Source organism: Condylura cristata, unplaced genomic scaffold, assembly GCF_000260355.1.
Source record: "Condylura cristata isolate star-nosed mole 26May11 unplaced genomic scaffold, ConCri1.0 scaffold00022, whole genome shotgun sequence".
Lineage (NCBI taxonomy): Eukaryota > Metazoa > Chordata > Mammalia > Eulipotyphla > Talpidae > Condylura > Condylura cristata.
Window position 1 is genome coordinate 9,454,796 of NW_004567123.1, and position 22,015 is coordinate 9,476,810.

Genomic DNA, 22,015 nt, shown 5'->3' on the forward strand with positions numbered 1-22,015 from the left:
CCACCATTCTTGTCAGATTCTAAGGGTTTTTCTTTTACTTTTCTTTATATTCCACAAATGAGTGAAAACATATAGCATTTGTCATTCTCCTTTTGACTTCACTCTCCAGTTCTGATTCAAATGAACCTCAGTGAGCTCCTTGAAGTAAACTGTGGGTTATAACTGATTGCACCAGTATTCTAGAAACACAACAATGGGAGGAACTGGGAGGGGACTTAAACTAATTTAGAAAGATAAGCACTGAGCTCACAAGTTGTTATGAAACTCTTCCTCAATATACACTTGATTCTGAAATATCTCAAAAATGTAGCATGGAACAAAACCTGTTGCCCATCTCTTCCTCCCCATTCCTCCTGTTGTATCCTGGCACAGGCCTGGATTTCTACCCACAAAATTTATGAAGGCTTATCAGGGGTTTCTACCATTCTAACATTCTTCCTTTAAGTAGGTGGAAGAATTAATTTCTCCACCAAAGATTTATAATTTCCAATCCACAGGGAGGACTTATTACTGAGATGTTATAAAGACTGTATTTTCCAGCTTCCTTCATATTTGATTAGTCCTCACCAAAGGAATAGTAGTAAACATGAGTGGTGTCATTTCTGGACTGAAGGAGCTAAAATGTAAATAAATGTTTCTCCCACATAAAAATTTAAAACAAACCATGTCCTAAACCACTGAAATGTGGGATTTGTTATAAATATTAGCATCACTTCAGTTAATATTGAATGCTTCTAAGAAATCATTACCAGATTATTCTAGATAAAGTATAGGTCTGGTACTGTTATTTCTTCATGTTACCTATTCTTCCCTCCCTCCCTCCCCCCTACCCCCACACACTACAAACAAGCAAATACCAAATATAAGAGTAGTATTGGATTTTTATTGCCTAATATGGTCCAGGCTACACACCCTGCCTTTAAAATACTCCTTGATCTGGCATACCTTGATAATAACAGTGAATGCTTTCCTTTTGTATCACCACACTTCTACCATCAAAGACCTTGAACAGAACTCTCCTGATTTTAGGTTATATTGCCACTTCTTTTTAGAAATTTATTTATCCATATGTATCCGTGGGGTACAAGCCAGAGGTGCAGGGGCGGTGAGAGGATTCACCAGAAACAAAGTGGGGAGCAGAACAGGCAGATCATTCAAGTACACTGCTGAGGGGAGCAGCGGGCGGTCAGGAGCGGTCTGTGCCAGGTGGATCACCTCAGGGGAAGGCGGGAATGAACTCATGCGGAAGTGGCTTTAGCTTCTTAGCGCTGTGCTTTAACCCACTGCGCCACCAGGGCCCTATATTACCACTTTTGATGGAATGATTTCCACATTTTTGCCCACTGAGGACCAGTCCTTTTTATTTATTTATTTATTTATTTTTACATCATTTTGTACATTTTTCCCCCATCTCCATTTTAATCCCCGCGCGTTTCCCATCACCAAGTCACCCGTGTGCCATCACCATAATCCCGCGCACTTCCCTCCCCACCCCACCCCCGTTTTTGATCCCATTCCCCACTCCACCCCCCCACAAAATGTCTCTGGTATATGGTTGCTCAGTATTTTTATTTTCTCGCCTGGTCCATTATACTCCTGCTATGAGTGAAACCATCTGGTATTTTTTCTTTTTCTGGCTTATCTCACTAAGCATGATCTTTTCCAGCTCCATCCAAGTTGCTGCAAAAGACATGTGTTTCTCTTTTTTGGTTGCTGAGTAATATTCCATTGTATATGTGTACCACATCTCTTTTTTTTTTTTAAAGATTTTATTTATTTATTCATATAGAACTGGGGTATAAGCCAGAGATGCAGCGGGTGAGAGGATTCACCAGAGACAGAGTGGGGAGCAGAACAGGCAGATTGACAAAGTACACTGCTGAGGGGAGCAGCGGGCGGGTCAGGAGAGGTCTGCCTCGCCATGTGGACTCCTCCAGGGCAGGCGGGAATCGATCTCATGCCGAAGTGGCTTAAGCTTTGTAGTGCAGTGCTTTAACCCGCTGCGCCACCAGGGAGGGCCGTACCACATCTTTTTTATCCAGTCATCTACTTTTGGACATTTGGGCTGCTTCCATGTTCCAATTGTAAATAAAGCAGCAATAAACATGGGGGTGCAGGTATCTTTTTCAAATCAGTGTTTTTATGTCTTTCCTTTTTTTTTTTTTTTTTAAGAATAGTTGCAATGTCATATCTTCTATGAAGCCAAGATAACTGCTTCTAAAGTACTATGATACTGTGCCTTACTTTTCATTTGTCCATTTGGATAGTTTTCAAGTTCTTATTTTGTGACAGAAAGCTCTGTGCTAAGTTCTGGGGATACAAAGAACAAGCTAGCCTTCAAAGAGGTCAGAGTATAACATAGAAGAGACATGCCCAAAGCACTGTGAAAACAAATGACATATGTGGATGCACACATAAGGAAAGTACCAGAAACATGTCACAGAGGAAATAATTCAGGTGGAGGAATCAATACTGACAAGTCCTTTCCTAAAATATATTCGTAACAGAGTGTTTCAATGGAGCAAGTTAGCATGCTTTAAGAACTTAAATAGGAAATCTATTTTAAGAGGTAAAAGGAAATTATCTTTTGGAGATGAGATATGAGATTTAAATATAGTCAGTATAGATAATGTGTTTTTGTTTGGATTCTACAGAATAAACAGACCTGTCAGAAGTAAAAGTAATTATGGCATGAATCTTTTTTTTTTAAGATAGTAGTGAAAATGATTGGTAAATGCCAGTCATTAATGAATCATTTTTATTTCTCATCTGCCTGGTCTGAACATCTATGGGCAGAGCTGAAGCTTTACACACCATAGTAGAATTACTTTTTTGGACAAGGATAAAATTTTAAAAGATATTTAAAATGGCTCTGTCCTGAATATGCTAAAAATAAATCAGAAAGCAAAAAATATTTTTATCAAGTGGGTTCTCTTCTATGGGTAATATAAATAATCAAAGTAAACAGACTAACATGTCACAACAAAAGTATCTCAGACTTTGAAACATATGGTGGTTACTTGAGGGGCAATGGGAGAAACATATAGAGGGGTCAACTTGATAATGGAAATGACACTAAAACTGTGGTGGGTGAGGGGAGCCTTATACATACAGAGGGGTGTAGCGATACTCCTCAAATTATGTAATATTATAAACCAACAGTAAATCAGTAAAATTTTATTTGAAGATAAAATGGTCCTTTCAAAAATATGACAATAAGGAGACTACATCATAACCTTTCTTGAAATGTCAATTATATAACTGAAAATGTACAAAAAATTGTTGAGTGTGTATAGCTTTATTTATACAGACGAAAACAGCCAACAATAACCAAGAAATGCTACAAAATAAAAGACATGTTAAGCAAAGTACTATGTGGCGACAATTAATAGCTAAGTGATGAAAAATGCACAAAATGAAGAATGATGTAAAATGAATGCACAAAATGAAGAATGATGTACACACATATATGTACGCATATATATGCATATATATGTATGTATTTAAAAAGTAGTCCAAAAATAGTTAAGTGATCAGGCTAGAAGTAAACTATCTGAATTTAAGTGTGTCATTTACATGTCATATAAATTTGGGTGGGTGAAGTAACTTTTCTGTACCTTAGTTTCTTCATTTTTAAAATAGAGTTGAGAATATCATGTGCCCTATAAAATTGTCATGAAGTTTAAATAAATGACGTTGGTAACAAGCTTGCAGTGAAGATTTAATAACCATTAGTCACCAATATGAAATATCAATCAACAATTAAAAATATTATAGGCTAAAGGTTTAGTTTTGAATATGGATTTTATTTAAAATACATTGTTAGTTAAGAAAGTGGAAAACAAAATATGTAGACTGAAAAATTGCTAAAAGTATGTATACATTAATATATTATTAAGGATGTATATAAAAATGCTAAAAGGATATACACACATACAATATTATCACTAGTTATCTCTATACAGTGAGATCATGGGGTTTTTTCCCCCTAATTTGTTTAGCTCTAGATCTACAAATTTTCCTGCAATTATTATACTTGTATAGAAACCAAGAATAAATTATTTCAAAAATAAATTTCTGTCCTAGTATAAGAATTTTTTTACCTCTGAAAATTTGGGGCTAGAAAATTTCTGCATCATGTAATTGAACAACTTTCACAAATCAATTGCTAGAAAAGTGTGTTTCAATTTGAACATCTTGAACACTGGGCAGTACTTTAGTACATGTAACTTTTTAGTTAGAAACATTATTTTAGTACTTAGTCTGTAGATTAGTTTATATAATCTCCTAAATCATTGAATTTAAAGCAAAATTTAATGAACCCTGGACATCATCAAAACACTACTATTGAGAGGAAATGTTTTGTCTGAATGATTTGGATTTTTTCTAAGTAGGATCAAAGGACAGGAGTCTTTTCAACAGTAATAATTTTTTTTTTTTATGCATTGTCCTCACTAGCCAGGGGAGTCTAGGAATTTCTTTCTCTAGAAATTTTAAAGAAATCCTCCCTTCATATGTCATTCTATCCCTACTATAAATATTGAGGACTCCTGGACAAGAAATGAGCTGATCCCACTTTAATGGTACTTCTTGCTATTTTTATTATAAAATAAGTGATTGTGCCTCAAGAAATAAATTAATAACTACTGCCTGCCTCAAATAAGAATTAATGCCTGAGATATGGAGAAAGACTGCCTTTCCCTGAACATCCTATTCAAGTCAATATGCTTTTCACAACTGGGAGTGACACAGCTATTATAATCTGTAGGGTGGTTTCAGATGAATACCCACTGAATTTGTTGGAATTAAAGAACCCAAATTAGAGTCTACAATATCCATTTTCTCTGTTGCCAGGAAGATTTGTTCAGAACAGTCTCCTGAATTTTAAGTATTTTAAGAAAGAACATTTCTCCTCCCCCTCCCCCCCAACAAATCAATTTATGAGACTACAAAGCTTTGGAGAATTTTAAGAACACAAATGAGAAATGGATTTAGCAGAGACCTCAAGGATTCTCAACTACTGACCTCTGTAATGGAGTTCTGGGAGATGGAGAGCAAAAGCAAAGAGAAGCTGGAAGACCATAAATTTGTGAAAAATCTCTTCTAATTTTTAAAATCAGCACACTCTCGAGCAAATTACAATTCTGGAACTGACTGGGGTATTTCAGTTTTCAAAAGCCACTGTCCCTAGTCTTTTCCTTTTTCTACTTAGGAAAAAAAAAAGCAAAAGTAAAGTACACAAAAATAAGCCATCAGGAGATGAGACTTAAAGAAAGCAAAATTTTATGTGTAGCATAATTTAATGGGTAAAGTCCCTAAAAATATAGTTTCACATTTGAAAGATCAAATCCCATCCTAGGAACCAAATTTATTTATTTATGACTTGCTATGTACTGGGTACTTCATTATATATTAGGAATTCAGGGGCAAACAGAAACTAAGTCTTTGTTTCAAATACATTGAGAAAGAGAAAGGAATAAACAAATTCTTTAACTTCAGCTATGGCAAATACTATGAAGAAAAATAGGAATTTTAAAGGATTGTTACCATCTGCATTGTCATTAGTTTATAAATTATAGGATTGTTACATAGTGTTCTGGAGCCTATTTAATTGAAAGCAAACCTAAAGATCTAGTCCAGATGCATCCAAGAAAGTTTTTTTTTTTTGAAATTATGAGTTTCATATGACTGTCATAAAAATTGTCACAATTTTAGTGTCTTAAAACAACTGTATTATTTCTCAGTCTCTACAAATTAGAAGTCCCAGTGAATTTGACTGTGTAGGGTCTCATAGATTAAAATTAAAGCTGTGCTTCTTACTAGGTGTGGTGGTGTATTATTGGCTGTTGACCAAATTCTGGTTTTGTGATTGTGTGGCTGAGAGTCCTGTTTTCTTGCTGACTATTCACATCCTTTCTCATTCTCTATGACTCCTCCAGCAAATGGGAGTTGAGTCCTGAGAATACTCTGTGGATAATGGCTCATGGGATTACATTTCTACCCAGATAATCCAGGATAATATCCCTATAATAAAATCTGTAATTTATATTTGTAGGGTCCCTTTTGCCATGTGACTTAACATATTCACAAGTTCCAAGGGATGGGACGCAAACATCTTTGGGTGTCATTCTGCCCACCAAAATAATGATATTTCAAAAAATGACTTGCATTTATTTACCCTTAAATAATCTGTACCTAATGAATATGGACTATTCTTTTATTTCTAGGACATTCACTTGGCCAGGAGATTATATGACATGGCAGCTCAAACAAGTCCAGATGCTCACATACCCGTGTTCTTTGCCCTCATGAAACTGGAAACTGTGCATTTGTTCCAAGATATCCTCTTTTTCAATGTAAGTTTGTCATAAGTAGATCTCAGTTCTCTCTTAGATTTCAAACCTCTGAAAATACCAGTGAGCAACTTTTGAGTGGCTGGATGGAAGGAGTTGATTATTCTGAATGAAGTGGGAGGCTTGGATTTTTTTTTTTTTTTAACAAAATCTCTCTTGCCAGCAGTTTACAATGAGATGGAAACAGATTAAATCAGACAACACCCTTGGATCATACTGGGATTTATTTGTGATTGGCCTGATTGTTGCTACCCTGATCTTCTTGCTTAGAAGTTACTATATGTAGCATCTGGATCATAGGAAAATCTGCTCGCTCATGGGAATCAGTTCACTTGGAGGTATCCTTGCAAAATAAAGAATCTCTACATCAAACCAAGAGTCTGCTGCAGATTTCCCCCACAGGGTTATTATGGAAAATGGACAAAGTTTGGGACCTGTCCTCTCCAAAAACATTTCCGATGTCCTGCTCAGTTGAATGGAATGACTACTCAGGAGCTACTGGGGACTAGTTACCTCAAACTCATTACAGATTTGCCAACATCTTGGTGATCTAGTTAAGAGAAAGGATCGGCCATTTATATATGTAGTACCTGTTCCCTTATAAGTGGACAGGTTCCTTGGCTCCTACAACTGGGATAGAGAGAAAGGCACATTTAGAGAGTACAGGAACAGAGATCCCTCAGAATTGAATAAAGAGAAAAATTACAAATTGACTCTTTTTTGGGGAATGATCCTGTGGACAACATAGCACTAAAGAGCAAAAGCTTCTTGTGTCATACGGCAGCAGGGGCAATCTTCCCCAGGGGGCTGCCTATCAAAGCTCCTTCAGCAGTCTGTAGTAAACACCATTTGGGGTCTGTCCAGCCTGTTGGAGTCCTGCTTTACCTGGAAAATCCCCTTAGGAATACTTTAAGAGGGGCACCAGCCTCGAGGACAGGAACTAAAGGGGGAAGACAGATAAGGTTCAGATCTGGAGGGCAGGAGTGGACAAGGAAAGCACAGAAAGTCCATGACTTATGACAAACACCAGGCTTGAACCCCAGCTCTACAACTTTGTAACTAATCAACCTCTCTGAACCTCAATTTTTTTGTCTGAAAAATGGGAAGAATAAATGGGCTAACATAGTAAAGGGCGTGGCACAGGGGCTGCATCTGGATGAACTCCATAAATGATAACTCTTAATATTCTTTTACGCTCATCATGGCAAGTTGGTTGGACATGGGGACAGCTGACTGGATAACAACCTATGTGGTTTCTATGCCCTGTAGTTAGTTCTCCAGTCCAATTGCCAGTTGTTTTATGAGGAGGAGGTACTGGAAAGAGAACCTAACAATCTGGAGGTGAGGTTCCCCGACTTTCCCTCAGTAGCTCTATCATTCAGGCCATCACTTCTCCAAACCTGTTTTTCGACCATAAAGCAGAATTAATTTTGCACTCACTTGAGAATTGTGAAGTTTAAATAAGCCTAACTTCAGAAGTGCTTTATAAATATTGCTCATACACATGCTACCACAGACACTTATCTGGCTGTGAATTAATCCAGGCCTGCCTGAGCTGAGTGTTTAGAATTTCCTGGCACAATCTCTGACTTACTGGAGACATCCAGGTCCAAAGGAAATGTAAAAGACAAATTTATAAATGTGAAAATAACAGCCATCCAAACTTCAGTTTAGGGCTTAATGCACAGACCAACTGTACAATTAAATCTCACAAGTGTCTGGAATGTGAGTACCTCAGAGACAGCAGTAAGAACAATGAGAGGAAGATGGAAAGCAAAGGAGGTGAGTCCTGGCTCAAAGTCTGGATGAAACTAACTTAAAAATAGAGCCCTGGAGAATGTTGCTGGCAGGGAAGAACGAAGACTGTGTGTCTTGCTATATAGAAAAGAACACTACCTGAAATACAGTAACAAGGCAGGGGGACCCCATGAATTTTTTATTCCATCTAATTGTCCCACGTACTTTGGACAAATACTTTGAAAATGCAAGCAATTTAGGGTGTCTGAATCATTCACATGTCCATTTCTGAGCCTCTTCTGTGGTGCCACCATTGCAGCAGTTCCTTCCACCACCATGTATGGAGGAACATGGCGTCTGGCATCTGGGCAGCTTCATGATGACTGACCAGGGGAGAAACTGCCTGTAAGCCACTTTTCTTATCTGATTATGACAATCCCAGCCCTTCTGTGCTCCCACAAAGCCCCTATTCTCTTTCCTGCTTCTGATAAGCTTTCTAATTGATAGCCTTTGGACTATAGCACAACTTTTTAAAGTCTATTTTTGTTATCATTTTATCCTCAACAATTTCTTCCTTAATCTTCTATTTAAAGTGGAGTCACTATTCAAGGGGCTAAACTTTTTTTTAAGTCAAGTGAAGTAAATAACTTTTTCTTTCTAAAGTAGGGTTTCACAGTCATTTGATGAGGAACTTGCTCTAAAGTCTGTTTTCCCCAGTCTAAAACTAAGGTTTTTATCAGATTTATGGCTGTGAGTGACTGAGGAGAAAGTCCTGAGGGAAGCAGGGACAGGTGGTGCTTCTTGCTGCCTTTCTTTCCCTGGGAATTCAGAAGCCACAGGGAAAAGGGTGTGGTGAGACTTAGAGGAAAGTAAGGAAAACAAGGAACTCCTGCTAAGCTCCAGACTCTCTGGTCTATTTGTTCTCTTTCCTATCTTCATGATAAAACTGGGAGATGGATGTAACTATCCCTATTTCATACAGGAGGAATGTGAGACTAAGAGAAACTTGTAACTTTTTTTTTTAAAAAGATTTATTTATTTATTCATATAGAACTGGGGTACAGGCCAGAGATGCAGAGGGTAAGAGGATTCACCAGAGACAGAGCAGGGAGCAGAACAGGCAGACCAACGAAGTACACTGCTGAGGGGAGCAGCGGGCGGGCCAGGAGAGATCTGCCACGCCATGTGGTCACTTCCGGGGCGGGCGGGAATCGAACTCATGCGGAAGTGGCTCAAGCTTCTCAGTACTGTGCTTTAACCCGCTGCACCACAAGGGAGGGCCTGTAACTTGTTTTTTAATAAATGGAGCAAAGGCTGCAAGGGCTTATAAAATTTCCATTTCAACTAATTGTATAATTAATGAATGTAATTGTGTAAATAATGAAGTTAGAATTTGAGTACAGTTCTGATTTCAAAATGTTTTCTTTACTCAATAGTACTCTCCAGTTACATTTAGCAACTTAGTAATTAATTTTAACCTTAGTGACTTAAAACATCAATCATTTAATTATATCTCAGGAATCAGGCAGGGTATGCCTGTATGATTCTTCTGCCCACATGATATGGATAAAGGTTCATATTCAAAACTGTCTACCTATCCCGTGTGACCTTGACAAAACTGTCTACATATTCCCCGTTGACTCTTCAACATGATGGGCACAGTTGTGGTACTTAATAAACCCCAGTTTAGGGCTTCTGAAGAGTAGGTTCAGACCCAGGTAGAAGACACACTGTTACTGAGAATAGGTCTGGGCTCTGCTACCTGTCATTACCAAAAAACCAGTGAGCAGGCCCTCCCTGGTGGTGCAGCGGGTTAAAGCACAGCACTGAGAAGCTAAAGCCATTTCCGCATGAGTTTGATCCCCGCCTGCCCCGGAGGTGACCACATGGCGTGGCAGACCTCTCCTGACCCGCCCGCTGCTCCCCTCAGCAGTGTGCTTCGTCTATCTGCCTGTTCTGCTCCCCAATCTGTCTCTGGTGAAGCCTCTCACTGCCCCTGAGCCTCTGGCCTGTACCCCAGTTCTGTATGCACAAATAAATAAATCTTAAAAAAACAAACAAAAAAATCAGTGAGCAGAGACAGCAGTTGAATCAATAAGCATTGCATTTATTTAGCTAGAGAGCCAGTGATCTGAGAATGATAGGTACATCACCCTTAAGAAACCATTTACCCATGGCCACTGGTTTGACAAAAATGGAGAAACCATTCTACTATCTCATCTAGAGCTCACCTTTTTATAATGAGTTAAAGAAAACAGTCATAAGCAAACAGCCCATCAGAGCTGATATTTGTCACAGTCAACACCCAGAATTTGTTATCAGCTTCTCAGTAATCTTGCTCTTGGTACATCCCATGGTGTCAATGCCTGGCATTCATCCAGGATTCACTGGGGCAGGAATTTCAGTTTTTAAGCAAAGTTTTGGTTTAAAGAGACCAGGTCATTAGTCATATAGTGTGTCCTGGCAGCCTATGCTGGGTGTGTATGTGCAGACTCCTATACTACGATAGGTATGGTGCCCTTCCCTCACTTCTTAGCCACTATCAACATGTTTCCTAATACCTACTTCAGAATTTCCAGAATACTGCTGCTGCCACATTCTCTCACCACTCAATAGCAGGAATTGACAAGAATCTGCACCATATTTAACCTACCGCATATAAACTGTTTAAAAACCTACCATGGGTTACATATTCCAACACAGAAATTGGCAGGAAAAAAATACCCTGAAATTGAGATGCTTATCTTGGAAGGCAAGAATTGGACAGATTAATCAGCTCCATGCCTGGCTCTCTCTTCTCATCTTTCAGATTAAAGAAATCTAGGTGTCTGATGATACTTAGAGGAAGAAAAAAAAAATGACCTTTCTTCCTCAACCAGGCATGGATGCTCAAACACTGTTAAAGATTCCCAATTCTTCCTCTGTTTGGACTCAAGTGACGTGCACTAAGGAGGGGCATAGGTCCAGGATGCTATCCCCCTGGATCACTGTAGGCGCAGGTTCTACTGTGTGTATCAAGACCCACACCAGCCACACACTCCAGTTAACAGGAGCTATAGCTTGGCTCTTCTGCTCCCTGACCCAACTTCATCTTCCATTTCCAAACTCATCCATATAAAACTGTCTCCTCGGCCTCATCCACTGGAACTAAGACCCTCCTATTGAGTTGTGGCATGGGTTGTTATTATCTCCTGTCCCACAGTCCTCCTAGCAGATGGGGGGAAAGAAGAAATTTCACAACCTTGGATCAGGAAAACACCAGTCCAATCAGTAACCTCAATGAGCTTTTCATGAATATTACTCCAAGCTCTTCTAACTTGTCCTCCCACCATCTTGCACTGTTTCCCACATTATTTAGTGAAAAGACAACAAACTGTACTTTGAGTACACCCTCAATGCAGTCTCCTAATAGAACAGAGAAAAAGATGGAAGTAACAATATTCAGTCCTTCATGAAGTCCTTGGAGATTGGGCATTTCATCATTATCCACAAGGGAGGAAGACAAGGGATCTAGGGTATTTATTCATGACTCCCAGTGGGAATTGGTTGAGTACTTTAAGTGAGGCACTAATTCTCTGCACTTCCAACCCTCCGCTTGGGCAGCTGCAGCCCTGGAGCTAACCTTAGGTGAACAGATGTAGGAGCTGGCATTAAGCAGTCTCACCTGCCACCAACAGTAAGGCTGAAGGAGGAATACCACAGGAATATCCTGTTGCAGTAATTAAGAGCTGCTTTCTGGATCCTCCCATCCTCTATCCCGTAAGATAGTGAGCAATTACAGTGTTCCAAGTACACTGCCAGGAACCCTGGGATGCAAAAAAGACCTCTGTGGTTAATCCTCTGGAAGCTTGCAACAGATAGTGGAGAAGAGAGAAGAACCCATCATAAGGGCACCCACCATGTGCCAGGTGACTGCCTAGCATTAGCTCACTTCATGCATTTTGGGAGGTGGGCTGCTGCTTCCTTTCTATGGACATATTGTGCAGTGAACTGATTGCTTCTTCAGAAATTTATGATCACTAAGAGGACATTTTAAAGAAAAATGTATCATGATTCTCACTGATGAATAGTTTCAGTCCATAAAAGAAATGCAAATGTTAGCAGAGTTTGGGAAGATGACAAATGTAAACAGTATGCTGAAAGAACTGAATGCGGTAAATCAGGTCCGAGATGGCCCATGGCACCTGAGTGAGGGAGAAAAGGATGTGGAAAAGTCAATTCCTGCTTTTAACTCCCCTCTCTTCAGGATGATTGGGATTACCTGTCTCCAGCTCCTCTATAGATGAAGGGAGAGATTTGGTAACAGGTGTGGATTAGAGAATAGAAAAGATTTTACTAAAGCAGTAAATAATAATCCAGTAAAGGTGCTCACCGAGCATACAAGTTCCCTGAGAACGTTATGCTTAGTTTGGGGTCTTCCAAAGGCAGAGCCATAAACAAGGATTTGTATGTGTTTGAGAAGGCCGAGGGGGTGGTTTTTGAGAGGTGATCCAGGAATCAGAAATGAGGGAGTGGGAGAGTAGGCAGGATGAAAAGTCATCAAGAATTTACATTATTGAGGTCACTGATAGAGGCAAAGGTGACTCTATAATATAAGAAATCCAAAAAGTTTTCAAAATACCTCCCAGAATTGTCTATCTGAAAGACAAGACGCTGAGGCATTTGCCAACCATCTCTCTTCTCCATCATTGAAGAATCCTTCAAGGAGACACTAAACTATCCTCTCACCCTTCTAGGTTACTTCTCTTAAGGTTTTCGAGAAATCTCAGCGGCAGAAAAAGTGCAAACTAATGAGCTCCCAAACGTCTCATAAACCCAAAACTAAAATGATCTGAAGGTACTGTCACATCTTCCAGTTAAAGACACCCTGACTCAGAAAGCTGATAAAAAAAAACTTGCCCAAGGTCACGTTGCCAGTCAGTGGGAAGATTTGGGATTCAAGTTCAGAGTCAACCGTAACACCGATGATCTTTCCTCCATTCTCTCCCCTTCATATTGTCTTATTATTGTCAAATATAGCTTCAGTGTGGTCACCACTGTTTTCACTTTTTCCATTGAAAATATTAGGCGGAGGAAGCGGGGTCAAAATAGGGAAGAGGAGAGGGGTCAAAATAGGGAAAAGAAAAGCACAAGGAACAGTAGCGGTAGAGCACAGGAGCTATAGTGGTGGGAAGATATTGGGACCACCCCAGATGGAAGAAATCAAATACGATCCAAAAATTAACAGAGGTGTAAAAAGTAAATTTTCAAAAAATAAAATTATTAGGCAAAATTTAAATTTACACAAACTTATTTTTTAAAATCCTTTCCTTGTAAAGGTTTATTTATTTATGCATACAGAACTGAGGTATGGGCCAAAGGTGCAGAGGGTGAAAGGATTCACCAGAGACAGAGTGGGGAGCAGAACAGTTAGATGTACTGAAATACACTGCTGAGGGCAGCAGCAGGCAGGACAGGTGAGGTCTGCCATGCCAAGTGAGTCACCTGACCAGGCATTGAACTCATGCTTTAGTGGCTGCAACAGCTTCACAGTGCTATGGTTTAAACCGTTGTGCCACCAGAGAAGGCCTTCAAAACCCCCTCTTTTTTGTCATTCTTTTTGTTTTAATTGCATTATTTTTATTGTAGTAACATTGGTTTACAACACAGTTTATGATTGAGGGCTACAGGTACACACCACTTCACATTTGTTTCCATTCCAGGGTCCCCACCAAGTCACCAATAACTTTCCATTAAAAGTCCACTGAGCCTCTTCTCCCCCTTTACTCTCCTCCCTCCTCCCCACTTTGGTAGGCTCAATTCAGCAGTCATATTCCTAGGATTTGTTTTGGTTTCATTCAAAAATCCTTTTTTAATTCATGTTTAAAAGCATCTTAGAAAAACCCTAACATACACAAATATAAAAGGCATTATTAATCTTGTCATGTGATTCAATGATGACTCAAAATGAAATGTGAAATCTTCATTGTGATCATCAGTTTTGTTAGCCTATGCTATCGTGGTTATTCTGACCTGCACTCACACACTGTCCAATTTTCTCTCCTGTTCTTTCCCCGCTCACTCTATGCAAATATACTTTCCAAAGACTTCTCCCTTTCCAGATTGAAAAATACATTATTATGTGAAGTTGATCATCAGTGCCCACCCATACCCAGGAACCCATTGAGATCAGCTGCATTTTCCAGGACCAATCTCCTGCCATCTAATGGAGAAGGCTCTCTGGCTGCAGAACAGGCCAGACGTGCCAGGAGTTAGGGCTTCTAGGAGCAACTCTCAACTAAAGAACAACAGGAATTCCTTGCTTTCCTTGCCCCTCTGTGGGTTGATGCAAAATATTTTCTGGACAGTGTCTGAGGTGTCCAACAGGATTGAGCCCTAGTTGTCCCCTGCGATATCCTGCTCATTAACAACCTCTATTTTGACTTTCTTCTCCTCCTCTTTTCCAGCCTTTCAACTCCCCACTCCCTTGCGAAATAAACAATTTGTATTCAAAATATTGTTGCAGGGAGATCACACACCATGAAAAAATTCAAGGGAAGATCATGCTAAATATGCCAAAAGACATGAGGTAATAACCAAGTTGGGAGTAATCAATATCTATTCATAGACTGTAAGTCTGTGGATAGGATACATTTCATTTATTTGCTCATCATTGTATCTTCAGCACCTAGAACTAAGCCTGTATATACTTTCTTTCAAAAACTTTTTAAATAATTTATTCATTAATTAATGGGTCAGGACTACTAGCTTTCTTAAAAAAGTTCCTCAAACTTAAGATGACAAGTTTTCCTATTTAATGCTAAAGAAAGGACAAGCAATATAAAAGGAGTCTGAAAATTATATATATATATACACACACACACACACCAATTTTCCCTAAACTTTAAATATAGTATATTTTTAATACAAATACAAACAGAAAAATGAGAGGTTATTATCAATGAGAATTCTGGAGGATTCTAATAGGGAGTAATAACTACACTTGCCAATTGTAAAGTTATGGTAAGTAACCACTTGAATAAAACAGAAAAGAAGTGAGCAATCAAATAATCAAATAAGCCAAATACATAAAGTAGCATTTCAAATCATTGGGAAAATGATCTATTTATCTCATAATAGCTGTTTCCTTCATAATGCTAAACCTTTGAAGTAAAATTTATCTAGATCTAAGTTCTTAGACAAAGAATTTTCTTCTCTATATGGTCCAGGGGTGCTGGAAGGAGGGTTTGTCCTTCTAGTATTCATTCATTCATCCACATGTTTCCCAGAAGTCTGCTCAGTGCAAGCCCTTGTCACCATACATAGTTTTTTTTTTTTTTTTAATTAAATAAGCACTGGGTTACCTTTTAATACCTTATTAATTCTAAGATCCACCTCTTCCCAAATTTTAGTATTTCCAAAATCAGGATACAATTCACAATGAGTGGCACTCAGAATTGAGAAACTCCTGTATTATTTGTTGTTCTGCTCCATTGACTTGAGGCACCTTAATAGCTGAGGCGCTGTCACCATTATATCCCAACAGCTGGCATGCTACCTGGGAGTTACTATGTACTAAGGAACTGGTGAAATGCAATTAAGTAACAGTCTTCCTTGATACCACCCCAACCCCTCACCACACACAGATTGCATCTCATCTTTCTTCCCTGCTCTTCCAAGGCACTCTTTTCTGGCATATGTCATCTTCTACCTGAAATTACAGATGAATGACTGCGTACACCTGCTCCACTGATATGAAAGTTGGTCCCTCTATCTTATCTGAGGATTACTACCTAGTACACTGCATAGTACCTTCAAGGAAGTGTCTCAATTCAAGCACTTGGTTGCAATGTCTACTTGGTTGCAATGTCTACTTGACAGTGGTCTGTCTGCCTATGAATTCTTGAGGGTTGTGATTAGATCTTTCTCACCTCTAATATCCAGTGTCTTATAGAAGGTGTTCGGGAAGTTTTGAATGACCAACTTGTCCACACTAAGCGTTCTTTACCTCTAAGCCTCTCCAATACACAGTTGACACACCTTCCCTCTCCAATACAAGCCCATTACAAGTACACACTGACTCATGTTTTTATAATCAACACAGAAAAGAAGTCCTTCAAAATTCCAGACTGCAACAGGTTAAATTGGGTCATTGATTCATACAATTTTCTCTCTGCAGAAAAGCTACTGCTCCGAAGCAGGGCCTGTACCTTTCAAAATTCCTGATGGTTTAACTGAGATCCATGGGGGTTATAGTTAGGCAGTAGTTATTTTTTTCAGTTCTCAACCTGTACCCCAGGTTGAGTCTACTGCAATCTGCTCAAACATATTTACTATAAGGGGTGACTTTATTTTGCAAAGGGTTCAATACCAAATGCCTTTGGAATGGAGAGTCTAGAGATCTCAGCAACATTCATTTGCCATACCTTTCAAGACCCTACCACCGGTGTAGGGAAGACTCAACCGTGTTATGTCTGCTGTGGTTGCTGGAATGGTGGTTAAGTCAGCCACAGGTCAATGGACAAGACTCTAGAGCACCTACATTCCAGGGCTGTCACTCCAAGACCGGTAGTGACCTCAGTCCCACTGTGAAACTCAGCTTCCTTAACTGCAAACTAAAATTTCTGTTGCGTACTTGAGAAATTGCATGATTTCCATCTATTCTTTCAGATGAAAAATTAAGGTGTATAAAAGAAAAACGTTTTAAAATCTTTCTATGTGTGACAAGAAAAGCTTTTAGGCTGAGAGATTTAATTCTCAGATCTTTTAAAATTCAATCCACATTTGTGTCTTTGAGTTTTTGTGTGTGGCATATATGCTTGTGTGAAATGAATAAATTACCTCATTAATCAAAAAATAATTTCTAGGTAAAGTAACTCTAAAAAAAGAAACACCCTGTCTCTACCTAATAGAGCACAAGAACAAAATCTATTTGGATTCTGCCATACAGGCAAAGCCGCTAACATCATGTGATTTATTCTTTTTTAAAAAGGGTCAGCAACATAAAGCGGCAGCTGTTTAGGAATCAATCTTGTGTAAGAGGGTTGTTTTATGTAAGACAAGTAGTAAGCTAGCATCACAATAGCAATCAATAATTTATTCTCGAAAGCATCTCTAAAATTCATTCTGTCTAGAATAGCTAACACATAATTTGTTATGTTCTACAATGTCCTAACCAAATAAATTAACAACTCATTTGCTCTTCAGAATTACCTTCCCTTATGGGTGCCATTTTCCCTCTGTTATATACTGGGGTCAAGTAACTTGTTCAAAGACATACAATCAGGACAAAAAGGTCCAAAGTGTATGTTCCTAATCACTGCACTAGATAGACTTGTGAAATTTCATAATTTGGCAGGTAAATTGAATGAAGTTTTCCCAGAATGACTCAAATTATTTGACAAGCCTTTATAAAGCCTAGCATTGTACCAGACTGTTTTTCTAAAACACATTTAAGATTTTTCAAGATGCTCCTTGATAAAAGGGTTATTAAGTTATTAAATCTGGATTAAGAGTCTGACCTTGAATCCTAATAGTGACTAACCCCAGAAATTTGCAGCTGATACCTACTGCCTCTTTCTCCAATCTCCTCTGCTGTGCTCACAGTATTCCCATTGTCTGCATGGCAGTGGAACATATGGACCATTCTTGTGATTAATGGTACTCTGGTTATAGCAGTGCCAATGCTCAAGGACCTAAACATTTAGCTGAAGAAGCAGAACTGGACAGGAAGCAATATATAAATGCTGAAGAAGGTGGAACAAAAGTACAAGATGACCTGGGACAAGACAGCAAGATGAACTTGAGCTAGAAATAAAGGGTGACCTCTCCTGCCTGCCTGTGTAATGCAGGTGCCTCTTTTTTTTTTTTTTTCTTTTCTCCTTTTCCTAATAAACCTGTCCTTTTAAACATAAAAAAAAAAAAAAGGAAGACTGAGGTTATAGTGAAAGGGATTCAGAAGTCTGGAGAGCAGGCAGTGCCACAGGGACAAAGATCTGAAGGGAAGAGCATTTATTGGAGACAGTGGAGGGAGCCATCTGCTAGGTGCAATATGCTTGCTAAAGTATGGTGGGAGGGAGGACATAGGTGAAAAGTGAGGGGTGAGGGGAGGCTAGTGGTTAATAGAAACTCTGACCTCTAAAAAAAGAAGGCAAAATAAAATTAATTGCACTAGCTTTGTCATATAGAAGACTGTAGTTACATACTGATTCTGCCATTTATGAGAACTTCTATGCCTCTTTCATCTAAAAAATGGGGGCAATAGTACTAGCATTTACCTCCTAGGTATATGTGAGGATGAAATGAGAATTAATGCATATCAAAGGTTTAAGGACACAGCCTGGCAACAGCATAAAACACAGACTTTTGAAAACAAAGACAGGACACCTTAGTAGAGGTTGAATGGAGCAGCTTTTGTTGAGTAATGAATGCTCAGCTGGGTTAAGAAGTGATGCAGAAATTACAGATTGCAAAGTACTTCATATAAATCCTGTCAGTCTTCAGAGTGCTGCCACAAGGAACCAGAGATTTTCCTTTTTCTGGTGTGACTTTTACCTAGGAATGTTTTGCAAAAAGCAGTAATATTTCCTTCTAAAATCTCAAGGTCAGAGCCTCTCAGATTTCATTTTGGACTAGTCCCAGTTAGGTTTCCAGAAAATAGAACCTAATATCCCTAGGAAAGGAAATTTGAAGCATACTAAATGTACCTTGAGAGAGAAGTTTTATTTTGAGATCATGGACTCAAACCTCAAGGTAAGAATAGCTCAGGTCCAGGTTTCTCTGAAAATAGTTTGTGTTGACTTTACATAATTTCAAGTAAGTAGGCTACGTTCTACACTAAAAGTAACAACTTGGCAACCCTGCGCACCCAACTTTCTCCACAGAGAAAGCTTATTATCTAATGGTATAAAACAAACTATACCAAACAGTGATTTAAACCACAAACACTGTTTTTGTGGGTCAGAAATTTGAAAAGAGCTTAGCTGGATGTTTCTGGCTCAGGCTGTCTCATGAGGTTGCCACCAAGATAACGACTGGGACAGATGACAGCCAGTAATCTGAAAGTTAGACTGGGTGAAAGGATATGCTTCCAAGTTGGCTCACTCATAAAGCTTTTGGCAGGAGGCCCCTGTTCCTCACTTCTAGGTCCTCTTCATAGAGATGCCCTCACAATATGAGGTTCAAACAGAGCAAGGAGGAAGCAAAGCTCTTTTTACCTTCTCTTAGAAGCAAGACCCATTTACACCTCACCTCCATATTGTATTTGTTGGAAAAAAATCATCAAATTCAGCCCACACTCAAAGAGGAGGACAAAGCTTCATCTCTTTAGGAGAATATTAAAGAACTTGTGAACAGAATAGAACTTGTGCAAAACCACACATAAATACTAAGCATTCCTTATTTGTTAATAACTTACCAGTGTCCACAATATAGTCTATCAATATTATTTACAAATTAATTTTTCTAAACCAGCAAGATAAATATGTAAAATATATTAGCAAAGAATTAAAATACACCATTTTCTGGAAGAGAAAGTCCACTTATGTCCGTTTCCTCAAAATAAAGTTCATACTAATAACAATATAAATAATCACTGTGATAAGTATCCTTCTGCTTTTTCAAGTATTTATTAATAATCAGTTTTCCCACACAGAACCTCCGGTAAAATATTTTCCCTCCTGCTTGGATATACAAAGACAAAAATTGTAGCTATCCTCAATATAGGCCATACTAGAAGTGTTTCCACCTAGTGGGTAAAAAAAGGTACTATCGGTAAAAGGATTTGAAAAATAACAAAACTTGTTTCATAGATACTTCTAGAGCTACACACTTCTTTTAGTGCACTTTTTATAATATCACATACTTTTTGTTTAGGGTAGCTTGTATCTTAAATACACAAATTTTATAAAGCAATAATCTTTGTTTTACAAATGTAAAATTTCATATATACTGCTGCCTCTGGAATTCTCCAAGCAATAACCTTGAATATTACCAAGAACCAATATGTAATCCAAGTGTCCCAGTGGCTAACATATATCCTAGTGTCCATACACTAAAGCCCTATTAAACCAACAACTAAAACCACAAAGAAGTGGAGGCCTGGCATATGAGCCTCAGGGTTTGGTAAAAACCAACAAAGCCCAAACAACTGACTTCAAAGTTCTTCCAAAGATCCTTCCTCTTTGCTACTGTATACATGAGTTCTAGAAACCTAATATGAATCCAAATCTCCAGCAGATCAAAAGGGGCAAGAATTGAAGAACTGCACTACTGAATCATTTTTGTCAAACCATTGAGACTGACAACTGAAATTAAGAAAAGTACTGGCAAAGCAACCTCATTCTTGGGGCTAGAGTGTTTAGGACAATAACTGTGGAATTATAAAGAAAATGACATTCCATACACTGAGAATGTAACAATCTGCTGAATGTCAGAAAATATTTGCACACCACACATCCTACAAGGAACTATAATACCCGGTGTCCATAAAGAACTCGGACAAATAAAAAAAAAAAAAAAAAAAAAAAACCAGAACAATCCAATCCCAAAATGGGCAGAACTAAATAGACACTTCTCTAGAGACATGCAGACTGCAAAAGGCACATGAAAAAAATGCTCATCATCACTTATCAGGGAAATGCAAATCTCACATTGGTGAGAATGGCCCACACTGGAAAAAACAAACCACAAGTGCTGATGAGATGTGGAGAAAAGGGAATGCTCTCCCACTGCTGATGGGAATGGAGATTTTTCCATCCTTTATTCAAAGCTGTATGGAGGGATCCAAAACATTAAAAACTGATCTGCATTTGACCCAGTAACTACATTTTTGGGCATCTTACCTGAAAAATGCAGAAATAGTAATTCAAAAGAAAACCTGCATTCCAGGTTCACTACAGCGCTTTTTAAAATCTACTTTTATTTAAAACTAAATTATAAAAAAAAGTAACAAGTTTTCAAACTATTTTTAAGAAATTACTTGTTAAAAGTTTACTCAGAAAGATGAGCTATTAATCATTTAGAAAACACAACTATTTGGAAAAATGAATTCAATCTTGATAAAACTTCAAGCAAACAGAAAAAAAGATTAGTACTGTCATTCACATTAATTTTACTACTGCCATGCATTCATTTCATTATTATCATTTATATTAAATAAGAGTCCTCAATTAGTTGTGCTAAATTTTCTTTTTTTTTAAAAAACCAATGATTGAAGCTTATTTTTGAGAAAACCCAGGATTGAGTCCTCTCTAGCTCTACCATAGGTAGCTTCCACATATTCGCTATTGGTATGAAACAAACAATAGTAGTATCCTTGGTGAGAAACTTCCAATTTGAATACCTCCTATGTGCAAAGTACTAAGTTATGTACAGGTTAAATGGGAAGACCTTTGTACTCATATAGTAGAGGGAGGGAAGGTAGGCAGACAGGAGAGGGAGAGTTAAGCAAGTAACTTACTTTAGACTGGAGGGAGGCTGGGGCTATGCCCAGGTTAAATGAAAACAATGATAAATAGCTACCTCTAATTGGTGAAAACAGTCTTGGTACTCACTCTTGTGTGTTTCCTAGCTGTCACATCTTCTCCCTCCCTATTCTATGCTGTCTGAGTTTGATTGCTTCCAAGTAATTTTGATGACTGCTAGATGACAACTGGATAGTAGGCTTGGAGCAGAATTAAAGTACCAAAGGCCTGTAATGACATAGATAAGTCAAACAATAAACAGCACTTTTCATCACTTTTACATGTGCTTTTGCTTCTCGAATCTTTTAAGACTTTCCTTCACACCTAAGGTGGGGTGGGGTATAAAATGATGAGGTGCTCACGCACACACAAATCGTGCAGGTAAAAAAGAATTATGACTGGAATTCTGATATTTAAAAAAGGGCAAGGAAGAAGTCTATAAACAATTTTCTAATGTACAAAGGTACATAATAGATCAAGAGA

At 38.4% G+C, this 22,015-nt stretch overlaps 1 protein-coding gene across 1 annotated transcript in view; it reads left to right on the plus strand.

Annotated features, from left to right (window-relative positions):
• Window positions 1–6,711, plus strand: part of SEL1L2 (sel-1 suppressor of lin-12-like 2 (C. elegans)) — an 85,353-nt gene extending 78,642 nt beyond the window's left edge. The window contains exons 17-18 of the mRNA XM_004687159.1: window positions 6,228–6,356; window positions 6,520–6,711. Of these exons, the coding sequence (XP_004687216.1) occupies window positions 6,228–6,356; window positions 6,520–6,639 (249 nt within the window). The 3' untranslated portion in view covers window positions 6,640–6,711. The remainder of the gene's footprint in view (window positions 1–6,227; window positions 6,357–6,519) is intronic.
• Window positions 6,712–22,015: the final 15,304 nt, after the last annotated feature.